This window comes from Oncorhynchus gorbuscha, linkage group LG09 (assembly GCF_021184085.1).
Source record: "Oncorhynchus gorbuscha isolate QuinsamMale2020 ecotype Even-year linkage group LG09, OgorEven_v1.0, whole genome shotgun sequence".
Classification (NCBI taxonomy): Eukaryota; Metazoa; Chordata; class Actinopteri; order Salmoniformes; family Salmonidae; genus Oncorhynchus; species Oncorhynchus gorbuscha.
This window is the reverse complement of record NC_060181.1, coordinates 54,149,508-54,166,656: the sequence shown is the minus strand read 5'-3', so window position 1 is coordinate 54,166,656 and position 17,149 is coordinate 54,149,508. Positions and strand designations below refer to the sequence as shown.

The following is a 17,149-nucleotide window of genomic DNA, read 5'->3' as shown; positions in this document are numbered from 1 at the left end:
GCCAGCAACATTGCTTGGCAACATTGCCCCCAAAAACTGGCAATTGCCTTAATACTTGAGAGAGTAATGGAGCCAACTGGTAACTCCTGTGCTATATGACTACAAGATGCAAGTTGATGTGACATACTATTCTCACCAGATTGTCACTGGCAGGTTGAGGATGTTCAGCCCTCAAGGAAAGGCTGTGCCAATACTGATAGAGACTGACAGCCCCGAGAGAGAGCATTGCGTGACAGTGGCTGACTGTGACTGTTATGCACGCACATACACAGAGGCATACACACACAAATGCCAACACAAAAAAACAACAGCTGAGGTACATATTCTACTTCATACACTTGCGCATTCATTAGCCAGCTATCTACCTGTGATGTTTATACCGATTGTCATGAATAATAACTGAGCACACACTGGAATTACGATTCATCAACATGCAATGATGCAAAATTTGAATTATCGCCAACTGACAAGAACAATGGATGGAGGAATGCATAGAGAGACATTATTATCCTGGCATGGAATGTTACCTAACTGTTGTAGGAACGTTACATGTTTGCTGGGTATATAGCTATCCAACTCTACAGGTACATATCCAACTAAAGTGTAGGGATACGTAACAGCGACAAGCTCAAACGGTGATGTTTCTGGTGACCAATGGCCTGTAAAACCTTGGCTCCGTTACACCTAATCATACAGGACATACAGTACCTGATTCCCCAGGCTTTTTAAGAACTGATTTCACTCATTTATCCTCTTAATCTATCCCTTCCGTCTTACCAATAATTTGTCAATTTGTATCATCCATCCCTAGGAAAAGCATTTGATCTCTGTAACTGGACTCTTTAGCGTCATGTGCTTAAGAGAGGCAGCATCAATCAAGGTTTCTACTGTACATTCCGTTTACACTGCCATTGATTCTCCCATCAACCATTTAATGTATTCCACCCATTCACCCTCTGCAATCTATAATAACTATCCTTTTTAATCGAACCTTGCGCATATACATTTTCACACACAGTATACCTTCCAATCTATACTTTCTATAGCTTCTCTCTCAAAAAAGTAATATCTGGATCGTCTAAAAACTCCAAAGCCACACCATGCTCAATCTCGGCTCCCGCATGTTACACTCCCTGTCTATTTGTTATTTCATCCTATTTGTCTGGGGTCCATCTATCATCAAAGCCGTTCCCCATGAACCTAGATTTCTGACTGGTTCGATGCAATGTCAGCCCTCTCCATCTCTAGCCTGAGGTCAGCTCTGGGATTGAGATGGTGCAGTGGAGATAGTGGAGAAGTGTCACTGAGGGGATTAAATATTGATGAACAGAAAGGCCTTGCCTCTACCCCGTACCCTCTGGCTGCGAGCGAGCGAAGTCTTGCAGTTATGGGCAGAGAGGGAATCTGAAACAAACAACTCAAATGGCATCAGGGGAGTAGAATAGAGAAACGGATGGTAACTTGGATCCCCAGGAGCATCTTAGGAAGTCGGAGTCCTATCCTGTGAAAGTTATCGTTATCCTCTCCATACAACGCAACCATAATCAGATTCACTTGTGCTTCACTCAATGCTTTAGTCAGAGATCTGCTCCAACAGGGCCTTATTGTTTTTACATACAAGCCCCCTCCAGCAGAAAAGGAATCAATACAATGTATTATGTACCAGAGGGAAAGAAAAGACATACATGAAGGCAGGGGTATGAGACATGCAAGCCTAGTTTAGTTTGACGATGAATTACAAAAGCTGGTTTTACTGCGCCAGGCGAGGGATCGTCCCTTTGTTGTCCAACTAACTCAGCCCGTTATTTTCGCTTCGCAGAACCGACTGCAGACTCGCAGCATATCAAGATCTTGTTCATGTCAAAGGGATATGAAGGTGTGTGTATTTTTACATAAATGTGCTAAGTGCTTCAACGAGGCACTTTAATTCCAGGCGTTTTGAAGCATTCTCACTCATACCACATATGTAGGTATAACTGATTATGTTATTTTGGAAACAATGAGACAGCTCGTAGGTAGCGCAGGCAGCCAAAGTGAGATACTCTGTATAATAATAATATAATAATATATCACTGAAGGCTAACTTTGAAAACAAAGACCAATGTAATAGCTCCACCTCGACCCTGCCACAGTTATTTAGGGCTAATAACACACTGATCAGTGACAAAAACACTTAAATAACGACATATTCACATTAACGTCAGCAACAATAAACTCCCAACATTGAGACTAGGGACTGTTTGTAGCCAATCTTATGCCACCTTGTGTACAGGACATGCGCCATGTTACACACGATTCTCCTCACCAAATCATTGCAACCAAGTTGCATCGAAATGTCCAGTATGTTGACGAGCGCTCCATCAACAAATCATGAGCTGCTCTAAAATCTCTTTATGGTCGCCAAAAGGCAGCACTGCGCAGTACATGTTGGCACTTACCGTTGATCCATTTGGCCTCTGGGTCATGGACCACAAACTCAGGTTTGAACAGATCTTCCACAGTGAGTTTGCTATCACTGCCAGCTTGGCTGTCCGCTGCAACAACACACAAATAGGGGGAAAAGGTGCATTAATTCCAAACTCTATTAATACTGGGAACTCAATAATGATCAAATCATTATTTTATCATTATCGTTATTGATATTCCCCAGCATTGTTTATTCTCTCATACAAGGAGCGAGTAGCAAAATGTAGTTCCATTGCTTCTTGTGTTGTGATGTGACGTGTGCTGCATCAAAGTCTTTCTGAGGAACCCAGTTCCCAGAAAGCATCAGGTCAGTCTCCAATCAAGGACAGGACAGCCTCCTTGGTCCTGACCTAGAAGTTATCCCAGGCAGATGCCGCCAAGAGATTGCCACTAGAGACACTGATCTAAGATCAGTTTTACGTTGTTGCCCCTGATGTTCAAGGTAAGCATTTAGGGTAGGGTAATCTGATCCGATATCTGTGTTTAAGGTGTCACCTTTCACTCCATGTACGGTAATACATGAGATCAAAATTCAAAAGTGAAACATCGTTTCTGAGGTCGGACAGGCAGACAGAAGTTTTATAGTGACCCCCACTGTACCAAACTAAATGCCAGGTTGGAAGCAAGGGGAAATAATGTGCAAGTTGAGATAAATACAAGAGATGATTCGGACAGCAACATGAACATGATATTCTTATTTATCATTTTTAGATGGAACTGTTAGCAGGCATAAGTGTGTCTGTGAGGGCCAATACAGCATGGATTGGAACGCTGCATGTCCAATCAGCATCCAGTATCCAAACAACCAGTTAAATGAAAGAGTGTACACAGAAGCATATTAGGTGTTTATAATGTCTTAGGTCTATGCTTTAGTCAGACAAATGACACTCAGATGAATATCGCATATAGAAGACGTGGAGTGGTCTGTAAACAGGGACTTTAATCTAGGGCAGCTATGTATGTTTTTGGGCAGGACTCTTGAGAGTGTCATGCTTACTTTAGCCTTTATGAATAAAATAAGTTAGGATAAAGTCTTATAAGAAGATTGGATGCACATAAATGGCTTCACCTGCTCTAGAGGCAGATACTTCGAGCAACCTTTTGAATGCAGATGAAGAGGGAGTCAGGGGTATACGAGTGAGGTAGGGAGTGATGGAGGGAGAGGGAGAGGGAGAGGGAGAGGGAGTGATGGAGGAAGAGAGAGAGAGGGAGAGGGAGAGGGAGAGGGAGAGGGAGAGGGAGAGGGAGAGGGAGAGGGAGAGGGAGAGGGAGAGGGAGAGGGAGAGGGAGAGGGAGAGAGAGGTGACAGTAGAGAAAGTGACATGGAGAAATTATATATATTAAGAAAACAATAGAACACGCACGCACACGCACACGCACACACACACACACACACACACACACACACACACACACACACACACACACACACACACACACACACACACACACACACACACACACACACACACACACACACACACACACACACACACACGCAATGGTCATTAATAGGTTGTTATCCAACCTGAAATCCCTCAGCTGTGTAAACATTGCCTTTGTAAACATGTTTTAATTAGAAAATGTTAAGCCATCAGTAAAATAGAATGTTGTTAAGCCAATTGTAAACTAATGTTGACTTGGACAGCTGCTAATTGTGCAGCGCGAGAGAGAGAGAGAGAGAGAGAGAGGAGGGCCAAATGATTTTGAATGTCAGCCATGTTGGCCCGGGCTGGATAACTACAGAGCACTCCTGTTTGTAAATGATGTGGCAGCCACATGCAATAGATGGCTAGCCCAGCAGACATTCGAGGGGTTGGAACATCAGGGGACAGTGTGGTTTCCTTGTATCTGTGAGTCATTCCAAACATGTCTGAGTACGTCACTCAGCATAAACTGTTCTTCATTGAAGTAAATTGAGGAGGTCGATCAACAGCTGAGTGCTGATATTAAGTTAGTATAAAAGGTGCTGGCAAAAATGAGAAATGAGTAGCACAACTGAGCATGTAGCCCAAAATTCATCATAGAGAGTTGAGATGAGTTAAGCAATAATACCATTTTGGGGCTAATTTCCTTACTGTCACCAATAGTCTACCAAACCATAGGCACTGAACCACCTCTGGGACAGATGCTATGTCTCTCCTGCAGAACACAGCTCCGGTTAATAAAGTAATGTAATAATTCTCCATGCCCAGTTCTGTACCTGGAGTGAGGAGGATGACAGACAATGTGATCAGAGAGCAGACCCCCAATATAACCAGCAGAGCGATAACAATCCCTTTCCAGTTCCTCTCAGGTGGAGCTCCCGCACCAAGGTCCTGTAAAGAGAGAGAGAGGGGGGAAGAAGGGAGGGGGAGAGAGAGAGAGAAGGAGGAGGGGACAAGGGAGAGAGCGAGAGCATAGGGAAAGGAGTGTAAGAATGAGAGAGAGAGAGAGAGAGAGAGAGAGAGAGAGAGAGAGAGAGAGAGAGAGAGAGAGAGAGAGAGAGAGAGAGAGAGAGAGAGAGAGAGAGAGGAGGGGGGGGGAAAGAGAGGGGAAAGAGAGGGGAAAGAGAGAGAGAAACAGTTATTAAAAGGGAGTTCTAAAAAATAACAAAATGGAGATACCTAGACATACAGTGTACAGAGCCACAAAACACAGGGATAAACTCGCTAACAGCCCTACATGCATTTTTCGGATTTGAGTCCAAGATATTCTTGCATCCATCCATACAAACTATTTGATTGAAGACCACAGATTGTCAATACGTGAGTCATTCTATGTTGAGTCAGTTATGTAGGAGCTTACAAAAGAATATAGCCATATGGTTGAATTGCTAGAAAGTCCAATTGAAAGCCAAATTCAATTCACAGTTCACAGACACTGAGCACGTCATACACGTAACATTTTTTTTAAAGCAGGGACACAATAGGCAGCAGAATGGGTCAGCATGGGTTGACCCCTACAATATAATGTAAACAATCTAAGAAAAAAACAGAATACTTAAAACAGCATAATGTGTTATGTTTGAATGCCGGTCATTGTGTCAGAATAGCAATGACTTCGACAGGAAAGTGAACATCTAATCATGTAGAAAAACGTAGAAAAACGTAAACTAGGAAATGATATCCACAAAAATGTTAAGTATATGTTCAGCTTTATTGTGGTGGATGTGCTAGCTACAGGTTTCAGCATTTCACCTTGAGCTGCATGGTGGGGATCATTGTAAGCTGCATAGTAGCATTGATAACCAGCTTCATGGTGGGTCTCAAAATAAACTGCATGATATTGTTCAAGCTAAGCTGCACGGTGGGGCTCAATGATAAACACGAGCAACATTATGGCATTCTGTGTTGAAATTCAACTCGGAGGTAAGCAGCTGTTTGTAAGCTGCATGGAGGGGCTCAGAGGAAAGTGGATTGAGGGACTTCATGAAAAATGCAAGGTAATATTTCATCATTTGCATTTCAAGGGAGAAAGGCTATTTGCATGGTTGACTAGCTTTCATTAAAAACTCTCTCGGAGTCTCTCTCTCATATTCCTACTTCATGACTACTGAAGCAACTCCCCGGCACAAACAAGCAGCCTTTTACCAGCTGTGCTACAGTATCACCGTGTGTCATAACCCCTATTCGACAAGACAGAAACATAACTCAGGCATAGGACTACATGTTTTGCATTCAACAATTTTACAGCTTATCATGGTTGCGAAAGGACAGGTCAAGATGGCCGTCTGCTTCAATAGCCATGCAGTGGTGGGTTAAAGGCCCAATGCAGCCATTTTTATATCAATGTCAAATCATTTCTAGGTAACAATGAAGTACCTTACTGTAACATATTTCCTTTAAAGTGGCAATGTCTAACTATTTGGGTGACCTGACCAAATTCACATGAGTCATAGATATGTGATTCTACTTGAAAGCAAGTCTAAGAAGCAGTAGATCTGTTCTATGTGAGCTATTGCTATGCTTCCCATTCTTACTTTCAGTTTTGTACACCAGCTTCAAACAGCTGACACAACAATATTTGTGGTTATGGAAAATATATTTCACAGTGGTTTAGATACAATGATTCTCTACACTATACTAGCTTATTCTGTCACAAACTGAGAATATGTGAACTATTAGAGTTTAGGTAAGCAGGATATGGCGGAGCGATTTCTGAATATTACAACTTTAAAATGAGCAAAAATAGCTTTTTATGAAGCAATCATTTTGCTATGACTGTTTGGGTGTGGTCTGAGTGGTGCAGGGAAAACTGAAAACTAGCTGTAATTGGCAGAGAGGTTTGAAAATCTCTTTGCTATTGGTTCATTAACCATTTTACCACATGGAGATGTCACCATGAAAAGCCGAAACTGCTGCCCATGCAAACCTGCTGATTAGAAGGTCCTGTGCAGATTGAATTTTTAACTAGCAACTATCAGGAATAAAACATTTTTTTACAGTGTTAGTTTCATCAGCGGCAGGGTTAGAGTGGTTAGAGCATTGGACTACTAACCCGAAGGTTGCAAGTTCAAACCCCCGAGCTGACACGGTACAAATCTGTCGTTCTGCCCCTGAACAGGCAGTTAACCCACTGTTGCTAGGCCATCATTGAAAATAATAATTTGTTCTTAACTGACTTGCCTGGTAAAAAAAATCAAATAAATATGATACAAAGCAAAAACAGAATTGTGACAGCACTGGGCCTTTAAGAGGCTGTGTCAGAGGAGTTCTGCCTCAGTGATCTTAAATAGGTTCTGTCCTTCATCTATATCTGCTAGTTCTGATAAGGTGGCAACATTAAGACCCTCGCTCCACATGACCCAAACCACTGGCTTTCCTGGCCTCACTTACCCACAAAACCCTGCAGGTACAGGGGAGGGGATTATTGGCCTCCGGTCCACTTCTGAGTTGTGATTGGCAAGAGAGGTGAAGTAGAAATATGGCCAATAAGACCTAGGTTGCCGTTTCGAAAAAGCTTTTGTCCCATATTTGCTCAATTTTTCAAAGGTTTGGATCTGTATCGATTGATTTACTGTGCATCTTGGAGGGTTCACAGGTAGGTGTGAACCAAACCGTCACATTCCGCCTGCTCCCCAAAATGTTCAAACGCTCAAGCACCTCTCCAATAGTTGTGGGGAGTGACGTGTCCGGCTATCCGCATTTGCATCCCTTGGCAAATCCGTAGGAGCGTGCCCTTGTTCTGGGGACGTTGTGTTATATCATTTTCGGCCCCCAAAGGGCACAGGCGGCTGATATATTATCAGAGGTTGGGCTGACGCTCATTTCATTAACACCACAAAAAAGCGGCTGCCTTGTCCTTGAACACTGACAGCAACTCTAAATTGCCAAAGCCCGCCATGCGTGAGCTTCTTTTTTCTCTTCATCTCAAATATATCTCTCTCTCTCTCTCTCTCTCTCTCTCTCTCTCTCTCTCTCTCTCTCTCTCTCCAATTTCCTATTTAGCAGTTTTGGAATCATCATCCTTAATTTATTAACTCAATTATGAGCAGATAAAGCCACTGAGAGAGTTCTGGCCCAATGCGTCTCTCCATTACCATTATGGGGATTAGGGAACCATGTCAGGGCCCTGACAAATGCCTAGCCCCCAGGAGAAGAGAAAATAGCTTGGGTGTGTTTCACACAGACCCCCCCCCCCACCGCGCCAACAACTCTCTCTCTCTCTCACACACACACACACACACACACACACACACACACACACACACACACACACACACACACACACACACACACACACACACACACGCACACACACACACACACACACACACACACACACACACACACACACACACACACACACACACACACACACACACACACACACACACACACACACACACACACACACGCACACCACCACACACACACGCACACACACACACGCACACACAGGGCTAGGCCTGTAGGTTAGGGGACGGGCTAAAGCCATCTCTTTTACAAAGTGGTACTAATCCCTTCTTCCCACCTCTGGTCATGACCTTAGCTCTTATTTTGTCTCCAGAGATTTTTAACTGAAGTCATTAGAATCACAGTTTCCCCAACCCACATTCAGTACCACGGGTCTTTCCCTTGAGATTTATACCACTTCACAATATGCTCATGAATAACACTTCAAGTAAAGTGTTATAACACATACTGTACATAGACACAGGCAAGGGCACAATAGGCGAAGGACAGCCAAAGAGCAACAGTAAATCCAACAAGACAATCTTGTCGCCCACAAGCACTGCAAGTCTAACTTTCTTTACTTTCACCAGTATAGACAGAGTTTTCATTTCGATTTACAGACCAAACTAAATAACAGAGTCATGCAACTAATATGGCTGCCCACACCATTTTTTAGCAACCCATTTTTTTGCCCTTAGATTTTCTGTCATAGACTGTCATTCATCTTGCAAATGTGATATTGTACTCCACATTGGGGTGTTAGTCTGTGTTGCAGAGAGGCACTGAAAACCATAAATAAATATCCGACAGCTCCGGCAATAAGCAAGCAGAAAATTCTGCATCCCAAATGGCACCCTTATTCCCTTTATGGTGCATCGCTTTTGACCAAGGCCTATAGGCCAAAAGTAGTGCAATGTGTATGCAATAGGGTGCCATTTGGGATGCATTCAAAGCCTTCATTTCTCTGTCTCTTAGAGAAGAGACTCGAGGGGGAAGAAGAACAGGTCTATGGGGAGTTAGGGTTGAAGTGTTATGTAGATACACATAAAATAGCCCTGTTAGCTATGTCTGTCTTAATGCAAAACTGAAGAATAATGCAGGTTCTTGTTTTCGGGATAGGATTTATGAAGTTGTTAATACAATGTAAGTTATGGGCCAAAATTAGTCTATATGGGCAATTCCAGCGGCAGGTCAACCTAAGTTTGTCGTTTCAAAATGAAGCCATCACATTCCTAATTATCCTTAAGGTGCAGACGTTATTTTAACAGGACATTACATCATTTTTTTGCCATTACAGAGTATGATGCCATGTGTCAAATAACACTTTTTTTTGTGTGTGTTTAGTGTTTTCAATCATATTTTCCCCCACCCTCACAGAGCTTTTTTTGCCTCTCACAGCCCCCTCCCCCCTCAACCCCCACACCCCCCTGTTTGTTAAAAAGTTGACATATTAATGAAGTAAAGAAAATACGTTTATGCTATAGGCACATGTACAGTAAACAAAAATGTAAATGCAACATGTAAAGTGTTGGTCCAATGTTTCATGAGCTGAAATAAAAGATCCCAGAAATGTTCCATATTCACAAAAAGCTTATTTCTCTCAGATTTTGTGCACAAATTAGTTTACATTCCTGTTAGTGAGCATTTATACTATGCCAAGATAATCCATCCACCTGACAGGTGTGGCACAGCAATAAACGATTAAACATTGCACAGGTGCATCTTGTGCCGGGGACAGTAAAAGGCCACTCTAAAATGTGCAGTTTTGTCACACAACACAATGCCACAGACGTCTCAAGTTTATAGGGAGCATGCAATTGGCATGCTGACTGCAGGAATGTCCACCAGAGCTGTTGGCATATCATTTAATGTTAACTGATACCATAAGCCGCCTCCAATGTCATTTTAGAGAATTTGGCAGTATGTCCAACTGGCCTCACAGCCGCAGATCACGTGTATGGCGTCATGTGGGTGAGCGGTTTGCAGATGTCAACGTTGTGAACAGAGTGCCCCATGGTGGCGGTGCTGTTATGGTATGGGCAGGCATAAGCTACGGACAACGAACACAATTGCATTTTATCAATGGCAATTGGAATGCACAGAGAAACTGTGACGAGATCCTGAGGCCCATTATCGTGCCACTCACCATGTTTCAGCATGATAACGCATGGCCCCATGTCGCAAGGATCTGTACGCAATTCCTGGAAGCTGGAAATGTCCCAGTTCTTCCATGGCCTGCATTCTCACCAGATATGTCACTCACAGAGCAACGTTTGGGATGCTCTGGATCGACGTGTACGACAGCGTGTTCCAGTTCCTTCCAATGTTCGGCAACATCAGACAGCCATTGAAGAGGAGTGGAACAACATTCCACAGGCCACAACAGCCTCTATGTGAAGGTGATGGTGGTCACACCAGATACTGAGTGGCTTTCTGATCCACGCCCCTACATTTAAAAAAAAAGATATCTGTGACCAACAGACACATATCTGTATTCCCAGTCATGTGAAATTCCTTTGAAATGCCTATTCATGTTTTAACGTAGAATTTACAAACTCACAGACTTTTCCTAATGTGTTCCGTCTCGCCAAAAAGCTTGTCCATTTAATTTCCCCTGCAAAATGCCTATTATTTGCTGTATTTCTCAAACAAGACAATATTTATAAGTCCGCTTTTTGGGGATACACTCCCCCCAAGGGGTACTATAGACACACAGATCAAAAGTTGTATTGATTGTTTGTCTAATCTGTAAAAACATTTAGTTTGTAATTTTGTGTGTAAATGTCACAGCCATAACCCTGGAATTGCCCTTATGATTAGGTTGTATAATGTATTCAACCAATAACATATATTTTTATGAGCAGAAATTATAAGCAGAAATTGTTGACATAGTGTAAGTACTGAATAAGAGCACCTTCTCCCAGCTGCCCACTGCACTGAAGCTAGAAAACACTGTCACCACCGATAAATCTGCGATAATTGAGAATTTCAATAAGCATTTTTCTACGGCTGGCAATGATTCCACCTGGCTACCCCTACCCTGGTCAACAGCATTGCAACCCTCACTGCAACTTGCCTCCCCCATTTCTCCTTCACCCAAATACAGATAGCTGATGTTCTGAAAGAGCTGCAAAATCTGGACCCCTACAAATCAGCAGGGCTAGACCCTCTCCTCCTAAAATTAGCAGCCGAAATTGTTGCAACCCCTATTACTAGCCTATTCAACCTCTCTTTCATATCGTCTGAAAACCCCAAATATGGGAAAGCTGCCACGGTCATCCAACCTTTTCAAAGGGGGAGACATCTAGACCCAAACTGCAACAGACCTACAGTATATCTATCCTACCATGCCTTTCTAAGGTCTTCGAAAGCCAAGTTAACAAACAGATCACCGACCATTAGCCTTGGTTTCTCAAATGACTGCCTCGCCTAGTTCACCAACTACTTCTCTGACAGAGTTCAGTGTGTCAAATCGGAGGGCCTGTAGTCCGGACCTCTGGCAGCCTCTATGGGGGTGCCACAGGGTTCAAATCTCGGGCCGACTCATTTCTCTGTATACATCAATGATGTCGCTCTTGCTGCTGGTGATTCTCTGATCCACCTCTACTCAGACGACACCATTCTGTATACATCTGGCCCTTATTGGACACTGCTAACAAACCTCCAGACGAGCTTCAACACCATACACCATCCCTCTTAAATGCAAGCAAAACTAAATGCATGCTCTTCAACCGATCGCTGCCCACACCAACCCACCCGTCCAGCATCACTACTCTGGACCGTTCTGACTTAGAATATGTGGACAACTACAAATATCTAGGTGTCTGTTTAGACAGTAAACTCTCCTTCCAGACTCATATTAACCATCTCCAATCCAAAATTAAATCAGAATCTAGAATCAGCTTCCTATTTTGCAACAAAGCATCCTTCACTCATGCTGCCAAACATACCCTAGTAAAACTGACTATCCCACCGATTCTTGACTTCGGCGATGTAATTTACAAAATAGCCTCCAACACTCTACTCAGTAAATTGGATACAGTCTATCACAGTGTCATCCATTTTGTAACCAAAGCCCCATATGCTGCATACCTGTATGCTCTCGTTGGCTGGCCATCGCCAAACCCACTGGCTCCAGGTCATCTATAAGTCGTTGCTAGGTAAAGCCCAGCCTTATCTCAGCTCACTGGTCACAATAGCAGCACCCACCCGCAATCCAGCAGGTATATTTCACTAGTCACCCCCAAAGCCAATTCCTCATTCGGCCGCCTTTCCTTCCAGTTCTCTGCTGCCAATGACTGGAACGAACTGCAGAAATCACTGAAGCTGGAGACACATATCTCCCTCTCTAGCTTTAAGCACCAGCTGTCAGAGCAGCTCACAGATCACTGCACCTGTATATAGCCAATCTGTAAATACAGTTGAAGTCTGAAGTTTACGTACACTTTAGCCAAATATATTTCTACTCAGTTTTTCCCAATTCCTGACATTTAATTATTGTAAAAATTTCCTGTTTTAGGTCAGTTAGGATCACCACTTTATTTTAAGAATGTGAAATGTCAGAATAATAGTAGAGAGAATAACATATTTCAGCTTTAATTTCTTTCATCACATACCCAGTGGGTCAGAAGTTTACATACACTCAATTAGTATTTGGTAGCACTGCCATTAAATTGTTTAACTTGGGTCAAATGTTTTGGGTAGCTTCCACAAGCTTACCACAATAAGTTGGGTGGATTTTTGCCCTTTCCTCCTGACAGAGCTGGTGAAACTGAGTCAGGTTTTTAGGTCTCCTTGCTCACACACGCTTTTTGAGTTCTGCCCACACATTTTCTATAGGCTTGAGGTCAGGGCTTTGTGATGGCCACTCCAATACCTTGACTTTATTATCCTTACGCCATTTTTCCACAACTTTTGAAGTATGCCTGGGGTCATTGTCCATTTGGAAGACCCATTTGCGACCAAGCTTTAACACTGATGTCTTGAGATGTTGCTTCAATATATCCAAGTAATTTTCCTCCTCATTATGCCATCTATTTTGTGTATTGCACCAGTCCCTCCTGCAGCAGAGCACCCCCACAACATGACGCTGCCACCCCCGTGCTTCACGGTTGGGATGGTGTTCTTCGGCTTGCAAGCCTCACCCTTTTTCTTCCAAGCAACAATTGTCACTATGGCCAAACAGTTCTATTTTTGTTTCATCAGACCAGAGGACATTTCTCCAAAAAGTACGCTCTTTGTCCCCATGTGCAGTTTCAAACCGTAGTCTGGCATTTTATGACAGTTTTGGAGCAGTGGCTTCTTCCTTGCTTAGCAGCCTGTCAAGTTATGTCGATATAGGACTCGTTTTACTGTGGATTTAGATACTTTTGTACCTGTTTCCTCCAGCATCTTCACAAGGTCCTTTGCTGTTGTTCTGGGATTGATTTACACCTTTCGCACCAAAGTAGGTTAATCTCCAGTAGAAATAACTCATCTCCTTTCTGAGTGGAATGACAGCTGCATAGTCCCATGGTGTTTATACTTGCGTACTATTGTTTGTACAGATGAGCGTGGTACCTTCAGGCGCTTGGAAATTGCTCCCAAGGATGAACCAGACTTGTGGAGGACTACAATTTGTCTTCTGAGGTCTTGCCTGATTTCTTTAGATTTTCCCATGATGTCAAGCAAAGAGGCACTGAGTTTGAAGGTGGACCTTGCAATACATCAACAGGTACACCTCCAATTGACTCAAATTATGTCAGTTAGCCTATCAGAAGCTTCTAAAGCAATGACATCATTTTCTGGAATTTTCCAAGCTGTTTAATGCACAGTCAACTTAGTGTATGTAAACTTCTGACCCATTGGAATCGTGATACAGTGAATTATAAGTGAAATAGTCTATCTGTAAACAATTGTTGGAAAAATGTCCCTACCGACTTGCCAAAACTAGTTTGTTAACAAGAAATTTGTGGAGTGGTTGAAAAAAGAGTTTCAATGACTACAACCTAAGTGTATGTAAACTTCTGACTTCAACTGTAGTCCATCCAACTACCTCATCACCATGTTGTTATTTAATTCATTTATTTTGCTCCTTTGCACCTCAGTACCACTACATGCACACTCATCTTCTGCACACCTATCACCCCCGTGTTTAATATGCCATACTGTAATAATTTCGCCACTATAGCCTATTTATTGCCTCACCCCCCCCCCTTATCCTACCTCATTTGCACACACTGTATATAGACTTTCTCTATAGTTATATTGACTGTATGCTTTGTTTATTCCACGTGTAACTCTGTGTTGTTGTTTGTGTCGCACTGCTTTGCTTTTATCTTGGCCACGTCGTGTAAATGAGAACGTGTTCTCAACTAGCCTACCTGGTTAAATAAAGTTGAAATAAAAATACATCAAATTAAACCATATGCATTATGAAGGCTACACTCAGAAAAAAACAAGTTTACTAAGGGGCTATTCACCTGTCCCCACAGGAAAACCCTTTTTGGTTGCAGTTGAACCGTTTTTGGTTTCAGCTAAAACCCTTTTGGTTACCATGTAGAACCCTTTGTGGAAAGGGTTCTAACATGTCACCCAAAAGGGTTCTACCTGGAACTAAAAGGGTTCTACCGGGAACTAAAAAGGGTCCCTTAAAAGGGTTCTCCTATGGGGACAGCCGAATAACTTTTTTAGGTTCTAGAAAGCACATTTTTCTGAGATGGAGCTACCTACACTGTGTGGCATGTTACATTATTCAGGCTTTGTAGTTGAATAAATCAGGTTGTTGTCAACACATATCATGATGTGTGGAGTCAAGTATACCGAGAAGGTGAAAACAACACGGATTTTGAAATATCATATGCACAGCAAATTGGGCAGTATGTATTTTTTAGTGTAACATTTCTAGTGTTGATTAAGGAGTGAAATTCACTTTGTAAGAGTGAAAATAACCCTCAATGGTGTAAAATAACCAGCAGTGTTGGTGTTAATAACCAGTCATTGTTTTACACTGTGGAGAATAAAAAGCCCCATCAAAATGATTAGAGTTTTTTAGGATTGTTTTTAATATCTGTGTTTTAGCATGTGCATTGGTTGATTGATTCATTCATTTTATGCTACACAAAGAAAAATAACATAAATGTTTCTATACTAATACAATCAGTTAGAATTATTGCACCCGACACTGAAATACTTGTTCCAGTTTAAATGGTTTAGGTAGTCTTGTTATCAACTGTTTTAACCCTGACAGTCATTCTGAATGCAGCGTGAATAAAACATCCAAGTATAACCTTACTCTGGCTGGAGTCCAATGGGAATTACACAATACTTTGCAAGCCAGCATAATGTGACTTGCATGCCTGATTTTGCCTGCAAACCAGGACTTTCCAAACACCACTGTATTAGGGTAAGACAAAGCCATCAAAGTAAGGCCTTATGATATACACTGCTCAAAACAATAAAGGGAAGACTTAAACAGGAGACGTGGAGGAGGCCGTAGGAGGGCAACAACCCAGCAGCAGGACCGCTACTTCCGCCTTTGTGCAAGGAGGAGCAGGAGGAGCACTGCCAGAGCCCTGCAAAATGACCTCCAGCAGGACACAAATGTGCATGTGTCTGCTCAAACGGTCAGAAACAGACTCCATGAGGGTGGTATGAGGGCCCGACGTCCACAGGTGGGGGTTGTGCTTACAGCCCAACACCGTGCAGGACGTTTGGCATTTACCAGAGAACACCAAGATTGGCAAATTCACCACTGGCGCCCTGTGCTCTTCACAGATGAAAGCAGGTTCACACTGAGCACATGTGACAGAGTCTGGAGACGCCATGGAGAACGTTCTACTGCCTGCAACATCCTCCAGCATGACCGGTTTGGTGGTGGGTCAGTCATGGTGTGGGGTGGCATTTCTTTGGGGGGCCGCACAGCCCTCCATGTGCTCGCCAGACTGCCAACCTTGCGGTTGGCCCTGGGTTCCTCCTGATGCAAGTCAATGCTAGACCTCATGTGGCTGGAGTGTGTCAGCAGTTTCTGCAAGAGGAAGGCATTGATGCTATGGACTGGCATTCCCCAGACCTGAATCCAATTGAGCACATCTGGGACATCATGTCTCGCTCCATCCACCACAGACTGTCCAGGAATTGGCGGATGCTTTAGTCCAGGTCTGGGAGGAGATCCCTCAGGAGACCATCTGCCACCTCATCAGGAGCATGCCCAGGCGTTGTAGGGAGGTCATACAGGCACGTGGAGGCCACACACACTACTGAGCCTCATTTTGACTTGTGTTAAGGACATTACATCAAAGTCGGATCTGCCTGTAGTTTGGTTTTCCACTTTAATCTTGAGTGTGACTCCAAATCCAGACCTCCATGGTAAATCTCCATTGATAAATTTGATTTCTATTGATCATTTTTGTGTGATTTTGTCGTCAGCACATTCAACTATGTAAAGAAAAAGGTATTTAATAAGAATATTTCATTCATTCAGATCTAGGATGTGTTATTTTAGTGTTCCCTTTATTTTTGTCGAGCAGTGTATATATTGTATTGTATTGTCATAGAGTTACATTTAAATGATAGCATTCACAGAGGTATTCTGTTGATGAAAGACACAGGCCTTTAAAATGAAATAACTCAATAAACATGTATATGTCACTATCAAAAACTATCATGTGTGGTAACTCTACAATTCGCTTGAAAAGAAAAGGCACTCTGGGAAATATGCAAACCATATAGAGAGTTAAAGCAACACCCAAAAAGTATTTACTGTAACACTACAGGTATCAACAACTACATGTGTTAATTTCTTACACTGAGAAAGTGTAACAGCGTCAGCACTAAGCAACATGTGCCCATTTAACTCTAAATCAAGTGTTATGTTTTGCTCTGTAGGTGTTGCATATTACTCAACAATAGAGCGTGAAATGATCTCCAGAGAAGAATTGGAGAAACTCCCCAAATACAGGTGTGCCAAGCTTGTAGCGTCATACTCAAGAAGACTTGTGGCTGTACTCGTCGCCAAAGGTGCTTCAACAAAGTACTGAGTACAGGGT

The 17,149-nt window shown here is 42.8% G+C and overlaps 1 protein-coding gene across 2 annotated transcripts in view; it reads right to left on the bottom strand.

The window, feature by feature from the left end:
* The window catches only part of LOC124043770 (inactive dipeptidyl peptidase 10-like), a 340,940-nt gene that overhangs the window by 161,773 nt on the left and 162,018 nt on the right, over positions 1–17,149 (bottom strand). For both annotated transcript variants that reach the window (XM_046362710.1, XM_046362711.1), the window contains exons 2-3: positions 4,670–4,784; positions 2,439–2,534 (exon numbers count right to left, since the gene is read on the bottom strand). In XM_046362710.1, the coding sequence (XP_046218666.1) occupies positions 2,439–2,534; positions 4,670–4,784 (211 nt within the window). The remainder of the gene's footprint in view (positions 1–2,438; positions 2,535–4,669; positions 4,785–17,149) is intronic.